The sequence below is a fragment of the Lathyrus oleraceus genome, chromosome 6 (assembly GCF_024323335.1).
Source record: "Lathyrus oleraceus cultivar Zhongwan6 chromosome 6, CAAS_Psat_ZW6_1.0, whole genome shotgun sequence".
Classification (NCBI taxonomy): domain Eukaryota; kingdom Viridiplantae; phylum Streptophyta; class Magnoliopsida; order Fabales; family Fabaceae; genus Lathyrus; species Lathyrus oleraceus.
This window is the reverse complement of record NC_066584.1, coordinates 4,649,202-4,660,069: the sequence shown is the minus strand read 5'-3', so window position 1 is coordinate 4,660,069 and position 10,868 is coordinate 4,649,202. Positions and strand designations below refer to the sequence as shown.

The following is a 10,868-nucleotide window of genomic DNA, read 5'->3' as shown; positions in this document are numbered from 1 at the left end:
GTATTTTAGCGAAGCTTATGGATAACAAGGATGAAAGTCAACTAGTAGCTGCTTAGTTTTGATGATGACAACACTTGAAGTTAAGCAACTACTAAGGATAACTCAAATGGTAAAAGATACATAAGATGGTTGATCAAGCTATCCTCCCGAGTCAAGCTAGACATCTGTTTAAAATCAACATTGTAGTCAAACGACTTCCAAGAGATGTCTAGCCAGTTAAATCATCAAAAAATGTTTTAAATGCCTAGCCAGTTGATTAGGAGAATGTTCAATTGATTAAAGAGCTATTTGTATATGTCTAATTGATTAAATGATGCATAAATGAGTCTATAATCGATTGTTACAGTCTCTTAATGATTGGTAACAACTCTATATTAAAACATTTCATTTTGGGCCACAACAATCGATTATTTGAAGTACCCAATCGATTACTCTAATCAATTAGAGCATTCATTTGGCCCATGGTTATTTCCAAATTTATAACACATCTTGGCATATAAATAAGGAGCTTATCTCTCAGTTTTTTGCATCTAGAAAACGTCTCCTCACTTTTCATTTCTCTCATCACCTCTCTAAATCTTTCATATTTTCTCACATATTTTAACCATAGTGCTTTGAGAGTGTTCCTGAGTCTAGTGAGGAATATTGTTCTAGGTGAGCGAAAAATTGTAAATTTGCCAAGAGTGAATTTTTTTTTACTAAATAATTTCTCCATAGGAAGTTGACATTTTGGTTGTGAGATAAACCAGTTAAAAATCTCTTATATTTTTAGGGATTGTCTTAGGAAGTCTTTGCCCGATTCGTGAGTTTATCCATTGAAGAAAAACTCTATTTTGGTTTGTGAAGATCAACCAGTAAAAATCTCCACAATGGTTCTTGAACTCAACCTTGTTAAAAGCTCTATCTATTCGAGATTAGCTTGCGTAAAACCTCTATTGATTTATGAGTTTTTCCTGGTATAAAAACTCAGTAAGTCCGAGATGAGCTCAGTAAAAATGTCGGTTTGGTTCATGGCTAACCTGTGTAAAACTCTGGTTAAGTCTGGAGGATAGCCAACTCAAAATTCCATCTTATTTTGAGATTAGCTTGTGCAAAATATTTGTTTGATTTTGAGACTAACTGATTCATGCCTTGTTTGTTGTTTGGTTAGAAGTTATCTTGAAAACTTCATTTCCTTGTATAAGGGATATCGTGGGCATAACCTTCTAAAAACTCTTAAGGCTTCTGATTACTCTCAAGATTAATTCGTCGGGGCAAAATTATGTCTTCTTGTCCGAACCTGTATAATTCTCCGGTTTTATTTCTCTTTCTGTATCTCTTTAATTTACAATAAGTTTCTTTACTTTGAATTTTTGGGACTTACTTTTTCAAATGTTTTTATAAAATGTTTTCAAACTCTGATTTTGCAAATGATTTTGTTTTAAACCAAAGTTTTTCAAACCTCAACAATTTTTATAAATTTTTTAAATTTTTAATTTACATTTTTAATTTACACAAACATTTTTAATATATACTTAAATTTATTTTTGCATTTTTAAAAATATATAAGTTCTTAGCATTTTTAATAAATAAGTTTTTAAAGATGTATAAATTTTCTCTAATGTTATGTTAACTAAATCGTATAAGAGAATGACAAATCAGACTCCAACTCACATATATTTATGTTTTGTCCGTTAATTGGCTCATCGAGTTAAAGTTTTAAATTTGTATCCTCTATTGTCTGATTCATCTTATTTTTCAACGGACAAAGACATGTCTTTTTCCATTTCTAAACTTTAAAGAAGCTGGACTACCGAGTCCATCTACCTTATTCTATTTTTTTTTTCCGTGGAACGAGTTAAAATTTTAACCTCTCTATTACGACTATCTCGCCTTATTTTCTTGGTTTTTTTTCCGGACTCTGGTGTAGTTGTATTAATACGATGAGATGTATTTGTTTGGCACCCCCTAGTGGTAGGCTTCTACATTGCCGGTCCGGTCTATTTTCACTTTATTTGAAAAAACTGTGCAAGCTGACATGGAGGCCTGCATATGCCTGCGTAGACTGTCCTTTTATGGCCTGCTCTACTGCAATAATATACAGAATCCTTCACTCTCTCTTTCTCAGTTACATATCAAACAGACCTATCACACAACTTATGCTCTTTCTTCGAAGCCAAGTAAATTACCTAGCTACATAGAAAATGACCTTAAACCAAAATGGTCCCAGCTTTTCATACCATTTTTAAACAACCAATAATAATTCTTTTTGGAAACTGAAAAACTTCCTCAAAAGAATACATTTTTCTCTCAATTCTCTTACCATCTGCAACATGCACTCATAAAGTTACCTATCTTTATTCTTCATCGATTAATATCTCATTATTCATTAAACCTTAAATTAACAACACTAATTCAAAACTGTTTCTATCCCACCATTTATGAACCATGTCTTTCATCAAAGACACAAACCATAAGATTCAATGCATGATTCACAAAGATTCTTTCCTTATTTATGATCATGATGCATTAGACATGCTCTTTCTTTGTCCTTACAAAATTGCCTGCAAATACATACAATCAATCACCCCCCACAATATTACAACATATCTACACATACCTACTCGTATATTTTGTACGGTTCATGCTTTACATACACCTTTATCATTCACTATCAACAACAACAATAATGAGTAATAGCACAAAGTAACACCATATGTTTTTTCTCTTCCTAGTTTCTACTTTTTTTTAAGGAACACATTTTCCATAATTCCCTCAACAAAACATTAAAAATATTCCAATGTGTTTGGAAATGTATCAAGACGCCGATGTATTAAGACGCACGGCGTGAAGCTAGTAGTTGTAGGTTTGTAGCTTTGAGATAGACGTGTTGTAACACCGTGAATATAACGAATTTGGATTACCTATAGTCAGCATTCTCAGACATTCACGCAGTCAGTACATCAGTGGTCGTCGAATTGAGATCAAGATATAGTTTTAAGAAAATCAAATTTTGCTTTGAAATTTGAACTGTCTGATCTCGATACAACGATCATCGATGACCTGACTGAGTGAATGAGTATGATTGTTAACTGCAGACAATCGGAGAACTTCAAATGTGATGCTATCCAAACACGAACTTCTTTCAATTCAGACAACAAACTCGTGTAATAAATGAGGATTGCCAAACTTATGTTGTTGCTTTCCATTGTCTGTGAAATGATAATCTAACAAATCATTATCCGGCGAAGAAGCCAATGTTTGATTACGCCTTTTATTGACGTCATCATTCGACAAACCAAATCCATCACTTTCCGAGTTCCTCAACTCCAAAGCAAGCGAGACATGTCCACCAACAGCGAAGTTACTCAACTCGGATAAATCATCATAAGTAGTAGGAGTAGAATCCATTATGCAGTTTTCGCCATTTTGGTTTATCGAGATAGGTGCATTTGAATACGGACTATTATTCATGTTAAACCTTTGTTGATCACCCTGCATTTTCCCGATTCTAGAATCCATCACATTTGTCCAATGATCATTACTTTGATTCCCTCTTTCCAATTCTGTCCCCGTGGTGGTCGAGGAGGATGCATGATCCAGCTTCAACCCTGCGATTTGACCTTGTTGTTGTTGAACGTTATCAATGGTTATTAACTTGTCATGAGACTCATCTCTTTTATCATCCCACACTCGAAGATCTTCGTCTCTTGGAGCTTTCGGTGTGTTTTCTGATAAAAGATTGCTGCTTGTCTCGGAATCGCCAAACTCTTCTTTGTACATTTCTTCGACCATTGGTTTCCATAGACGCACCCTCGCATTAATAAACCAATTCGCTACCTGATATGAACTAACTAGTGATTAACAAGTAGCAACCAAAGGACAGGACTATAACCATTAATTTGAAGCTACATTTCAATTCTAATGTGTAAAAAAGTGATTCTACGCTGACAAAAATTGATTTTGTTTAAAAATGAGTTGAATGTACAATAATTTATGTTTGAATACATTCACGTCAAAGCGAGTTTAACAATTAATTTGAAGCTAAAAATCAATTCAGGAGGGAAAAGTTTCAACTTCTAGCTTTTGTCCGAATCAATTCAATTCAAACACATTCACACATGTTAAAATCAATTCTACACCTTTAAAATCAAATTTACCGCATGCAAAAGTAAAACCAAACATACATAGAAACATATTCTGGAGTTAAGAAAACATTAATTATCGTACCTGGTTTCGAGTCAAGCCTGTTTGTCTTGCCAACATAATTTTCTCCGAATCCTTAGGATAACTAATACCAAATGAAATTTGAAAACAAATTATTAGAATAAAATTACTCAAGTAATTATGATAACACTATTAATGGAAAAAAAATTAGTATAGCGGAACTTACGGATGAAGGAAATGCTCGAAGAGCCACGCACGGAGTATTGAAACAGAGCTTTCGGGAAGTCCTCTCTGAGGTCTCCAAGCTTGTCTCATTACACCAAGTTGCTGAAGAGCTTTCTGTTGTCTAAGCTGCTGATCGACATAGCGGAGACGAGGTATTCCCTCTTGTTCTCCGAGACTTCTTTGAGTCACTTGAATTTGACCGCTAATAGCATCACGCAAACAGCGAAAGTGACGAGAAATTGTGCGCAAAGCAAGAGCCGTGTATGGTTCCGCTGCTCCACAACCAGCAACCATGTCGAAAGACGATACAACAATCTGCATCTGATGACAGTACTGTCGGTATCTTTTGTCTACCTACAAACACAAAGAATAAGAAATTTAGCTATCTAACACCATCATCATAACATTGCTATCTAACACCATCATCATAACATTTTGTAACCGATTCATTGCTACTACTGGAAAAAAACATTGTAGAAAGATTAAGGAATGTGATCAAAAAACGAGAATATAACAGTTTACCTCATCCAACATGGACAAAAGTTTTGTTTTCTTATCTAAGAAATGCTGTCGCTCCGCAGGCGACAGCTCAGCCGAAGAGTTGTTTGCATTAGAACCATTAGGACCAGAAGAAATTTGCATAGATTGGGTTGTAGATTTTCCATCAGAATCTCTGGAACCATCTAAACCAGTATCACGAAAACTTTGTTGTTTTTCCAATCCAGTTTGTTTCAAAGTCTTTCGAACATTAACTATTTCATCAAGCAATTCCTGTGCCGCCTTAAGGTAATGTGCGTTAAGGCCATTGTTCGGAAGAATCGCTGATCCGTGCAAGCATGGATCAGATTGACCTTCGTTCAGACCTATCGAAGAGTGCGGATTATAGAAACCCTCCCTTTTGACAGAATTCTGATATGCATTACACTCCGCATTTCTCAAATCCTCATCATCTTTAAGAGACACAGACCCTTTTAAATTTGAAATCTGAGCATTCATTAGCGAGGTGAAACCGTTTCCGGGATACTGATATTGAAAGGAAGGCATCATTGTTCCAAGGCTAAGAGACAAGCCTTGACATTGTACATTTTGATCGCTCTCAACGAGTCCAAATTGCGTCGTTGGATCGGTCGTAGCAGCATTTGAATGCCCTTGATCAATAGACTGCATATTCATCGAGTCGTCCATAGACGCGATAAACTTCAACTCATTTTGTCCTCCTACAGATTCACTATAGTTATGAGGTAACAAAGTGTTCCCAGAAATCATCTCGGCGTAAGATCCCGACGAAAACGCTTGGTTCGGATACATTGTAATCAGATTGAAATCTTCAGCAACAAGATTAATAAAATAAACACCTTGTTGCTTTAAACCTAAACCAAATTAAAATAATCCAAAGTGAGAAAAAAGGTTATAATTATGAAAATTTATAAAAATAATTGCTCAATAATGATATTTTCTTGAAGCAAAAACACAACATCAGAGACACACAAACATAGGTACGAGGTAGCAGAAAACTATGCAAGAAACCTAAAAACCAAACAAAAAATTTCACAGAATTCAACTGAAACCCTATTCTCAAAGATAAAGCCAAAACACCAAGATGAAACTAAAAATTAAAACAACATTAAATCAAAAACAAAACACAATCACCAAAATCAAAACCCTTTTTTTATATAAGAAAAAGTTAACTTTTTTTTCTTTCTTCAAGTACAGTGACTTTTTTAGCATTCAAAATTCAGCTTTTTTGTTTTAATCATCAAAATCTCATAACCCTTTAAATAAAATCAGAGTCATGACTGTAAAAACATCATCAAAAACTACAAAAGAAAAAAAAAACAGTACTTCACATCATCATCTTATCCTTCTTTATATAGTAACAATTAATTTTTCTCATTTTTTCAGTATTAATATTAATAGAAAATCATAATAAGAAGAAGAAAATAGAAGAGAAAAAGGAGAAGAAAGAGATAGAAAAATAGTAGTAGTACCTGAGAGGAAATGGAAAAAGGATAGGAAGGAGGAAGAAGAAATAAAAATTGCAGAGAGAGAGAGACAAGAATCCAGAGTGTGGGGAAGGTGAGACAAGTGGCAATCCCAAGAGATATAAATTTGAAAAATATATAAACTTTGGTACCAACCAATGAGGAAATTATATCATTAATAATATGAAAGAAATTGCTTACTTCCCCATGCCAACTACTTTTTTATTTATTATTATTCTTAAATGGATCATCATAACCAACTTTTATTTTTCTCAATAAAAAGTTATACTTTTTTTTATAACAAAAGTATTTTATAAATTACATTCAATAAAATTATAATATTCAATCATATATTGATATTTAGTAAATAATTAATTTGAATTAATATGTGATAATTCAGTTAAATAAATATAAATGATTGATTTTAGATTTAATTTTTGACAGTAACATTTAGTTATATTATATATATTAATATTTATAAATTAATATATTCTTTGTAATATTTTCAAAGTGTATTTTCTATTTTCTTTAAAATTTTATGTTTACTGAATGTTTAATGCATATGAATTTTTTTAATCTCACTCTTTCTAAAAAAAACAAATATTATTGTGATTATAGGACATTTGACAATTGAATAGTTTTACAAATTAATAGCAAAAATCAAAATTATGAAAAATATAAACAATGTTTAAAGTAAATTTATAAGACTAAAAATATTGGCTTATAAACAAATTTTGTATTTATTTATGATTCTCTATCATTTATATATTCATATCAAGTAATAGGAGACGTACTAATGGTGTAAAATAATTTTACATCATCATTTAATGAATGATGTGCATCTCGCCGCATCATATTAATAATTTAAAATAATTTGGATGATTTCTTGATGGGTGACTTCTTATTGAATGATCAGGTAAAAAAAAATTTATACTGCCGACGCATGTCCATTAAACTTAAAAAACTATTAAAAATAATTTTAAAAAGATAAGTTGTTATTGATATAAAAAATTTAATATGGGATTAAAGTTATAACACGTAGTGTTGACTATATGGACTAATGTCTACATTGCATTTAACTGCGCCTTACACGAGTTTTAAATAATTTATTTTGAGTTAATTTAAATTTGAAGCTACTTTGTACATCTCATGGGGGTGCTATCCTAATGAAAAATTATAAATGTCTCAAATTCAAATATGTATTTTCATAAACATTCAGAGTACACATCTCAAACAATTTTTAAGCGAGTCACTTCCATTTTATTTAAAATTTAGTATGAAGATGCATCTCCGTATCGATGTTAGGGTAAATTTAGAAGCGTACTTCCTAATAATTTTGATTTATACGGAGATGTGTCTCTGAACAGGTTTTAATTCATATAACTGACATGTATGTCATCTGGATTTGACTTGTTTGACCGTGATATGATTTTTTTGGTTTTATTATAGGTACAATGGTTAAAAACCATGACATATTGAGGCATAATTGAATGATTCGACACATCGGTTTGTAGGGAGAGGGTCATACCCTCGCGACCACGAGTTGGTGTGACTTCATTTGGTCCAGAAGTGTAGACTTTTCGAGCTCATGTGTCCCTTGAAATCCCTAATGCCTAACCGGACGAACCTCTTGCTACTGCTGTTGTTCCTGATAGTTTTCCAGGAGGTCCCTACGACAGAGACGGAGCTACTTGGGAGAAAGGATGGGCTTATGCCCCCACTTTAATTATAACTTTTTTTTTTAGTATTATTAACAATATTTGTATATCAAATATACTAAAAATTAGGAAGTATATTAAATAAAATAAATATTTTGAATAAAATAATAAGTCCTTCTAATTGTGAATTGTCTATTTGTTACTAGTTTTTTATTTATGGGTGATCTTTTAAAAGTTCATTTTTCAATTTAATCTTTATAAATTTTATTATTTATTTTATTATTGTAAAAAGAGTCAAAATATAGTGTTACTTTATTGAGTTTGAAATTATGTTAATAGTAGAAATTGTATTGTTAGAATTTTATAGTGCTTGTTTGAAATTGTTATGGTTCTATCAGTTTTATAGTATTAGTATGAAATGTCTATAAATGTGATTTTAATTGTGTATTTAAAAATATACATATATTTAGGAATAAGTAATAGAAAAAAATTCAAAAAAAAAGCAGCATAACAATCTACTTTTAATCTTCACGTGAATGTGAAAACATTAAATTGGGGGCAATATATGGATTTTTGCTTTTTAGAGTTTGAATTGAATTTTTTTTCTAATGACCCTATTATTCAAAATTTCTGGCTCTGTCTCTGCCCTATGATACCTCCCCATTTCTTATATATGCAAGTCATGCTGCTAGAAATATGTGGAAAGGAGAAGTAGCATAAATATTTAATTATTTTTTCCTTACATCTGTTTTATACTAATTGAATCGACTGATGTTGTTGTATTTTTTTTACAATTCTATAACACTATAAAAAGCATAAACCACGACTGAAAGATTTTCAATCTACCATAACATGAAGATGTGTGGTTTCAATATGTATTGTAGTTATCTGGGTTGCAAGATTTATGCGTGATTAGGCACATGACCATTAGTTGTGGCATGTTGAAGGCTTTTGTGGAGAGATGTCACTCGAAGACGTCATCTTTTCATATTCCTATTAGTGAGATGTACATCACTTTTGATGACGTCTTATGCTTACTACATCTTTCGATCAGGGAAAATTTACTAAACCACTTTAGAATATCTAGACTTGATGCACTTAACATGATGGGGACCTATTTGGGAGCTGGCCAAGTAAAGCCCAAATAAAGATTGATGCCACGAGAGGCATTCATGCTAGATTTTCATATCTAGAAAAGTTGTACAAATACCACCTGACCGTGGCATTGGAGCCGAAGGTATGATGAATAAGTTTTATACCACAAACAATGTGCATTGACGTCATGCCTCATGTACTTGGGTGGCGTAACTATATTTTTTGAAGAAAGTGCAACCTATGTCGATGTAGTTTACCTGTCATACTTCATCGATTTAGAGTGGATCCACGAGTACAACTAGGTAGGGGTCACATGTTTGGTTTATCTGTACTCAAAGATAGGTGAAACTTGTCTTTGAAAGACAAGACAATTGATAGGAAGTTCCACGCTCCTTATGACAATGTATTTGCACTTTTAATGTTACTAATATTACATGACATTTGTGTTAAACTATTACCAATTTTTGTATGAATCATTTTAAGGCATGGACCCTCTCTCAATTTCCTTGCATATTCGACTGGGCAATTGATGATAACTACACTAAGGATTGACCACATACTTGTTCTTATGTCCCGCTCAGAGGGAATCATGTGATAGAGTCGTTCAGAGTATTTATTGGTTGCACTTCAACATATGACATATGCTACTTACCGTACGAATATCACTGTCAGATGCACCCCTTGGACGACATAAACTTCTACTCTTGATGGTTGACTTGTGGATCGCGCCTGATGTATCCACATTTTCTTAAGCGTATCATGCGTCATTTCGGGCTTCTTCAATTTACTTCAAGACACCCCCTTGTGTCCGCTCCTCTGATAGTCCACCGCATAAATCTTGATGTCATACTCGATTATTTCTATAATACTTAGGTACTAGAGGATGCACGCAGTGTGCTAGCTCCTGATCCGTGGGTTTCTGCATTCAGATACATACAATGGTTCTATAATGTGTCACGTCCTCACATGACACAAGATGTTGAGGGAGGACCACCTAGGCTACCTCATAAGGAGATATCGGAAGAGGAGAATGCTAGAGATGACCACACACATAGCGTGTTGTCGGTCTGTCATTGTATTACGGCGCTTGCGAGAGATGCCCTATAGAGAGGAGATTTTAAGGAAGGCAGTTCTAGTATGGCCACCGTACAAGTCATCTTAGCTGAGGCACAAAATGTCTTACAATACATGAGGAAGAGGAGAAACAAATGGATTGGATATACACAGTAGTTCACTTTTATTTGTATTTTCTGAACAAATTATGTATCATTATAATGTTTTTGATTAATTGATTAATGCTTGGGTTTGTATTATTTTTTGAATTTATATATGACATCCTTGAATTACATTAATTGTATGGTGTTATGATATTCTTAGTATAAATGAACTAAAATATAAGTTGTCCTAAAAAAATATCAATTTTAAGACAAATTTGGGATGTGCTCTGTTGTGAGAGTTTTTTTGGAGATGCACTTTTGAAATATCCACTGAGTTGTTCAAAAATCCCTTTCCATCGACTCAAAATGTTTTAAAGGATTAGTCTGAAAATGCATTTTTGAACTTAACCTACAAAAAATACGGAGATGCATCTCTAAACTATTTTCTGACAAAAAATAGTGTGTAATTAAGGTACGGTTAGATATGTGCTTCCAAAATTTGTAGGGTATTTTTGAATTTCTAAAAGAGTAATCTTTCATCCTATGAGTGGGAAAAATAATGTCTTTAAATTTTGTCCCGTTTGAATTAGACAATGTAAATTATG

At 32.8% G+C, this 10,868-nt stretch overlaps 1 protein-coding gene across 1 annotated transcript; it reads right to left on the bottom strand.

Moving 5' to 3' along the window:
• Positions 1-2,467: 2,467 nt before the first annotated feature.
• Positions 2,468-6,516, bottom strand: LOC127091906 (BEL1-like homeodomain protein 3). Its single transcript, XM_051030645.1, has 5 exons — positions 6,360-6,516; positions 4,894-5,741; positions 4,373-4,725; positions 4,210-4,270; positions 2,468-3,819 (listed from the first exon to the last, which is right to left on the bottom strand). The coding sequence occupies exons 2-5, from the start codon at positions 5,677-5,679 to the stop codon at positions 3,130-3,132; spliced, it is 1,890 nt and encodes a 629-aa protein (XP_050886602.1). The 5' UTR covers positions 5,680-5,741; positions 6,360-6,516; the 3' UTR covers positions 2,468-3,129.
• Positions 6,517-10,868: the final 4,352 nt, after the last annotated feature.

Coding starts and splice junctions, on each gene's coding strand:
- LOC127091906 (XM_051030645.1), bottom strand. CDS start 5,679: ATGTATCCGAACCAAGCGTTTTCGTCGGGATCTTACGCCGAGATGATT. Junction 4,726..4,893: donor TTTTGTCCATGTTGGATGAG/GTAAACTGTTAT, acceptor TTGTGTTTGTAG/GTAGACAAAAGATACCGACA. Junction 3,820..4,209: donor CAGGCTTGACTCGAAACCAG/GTACGATAATTA, acceptor AGTTCATATCAG/GTAGCGAATTGGTTTATTAA.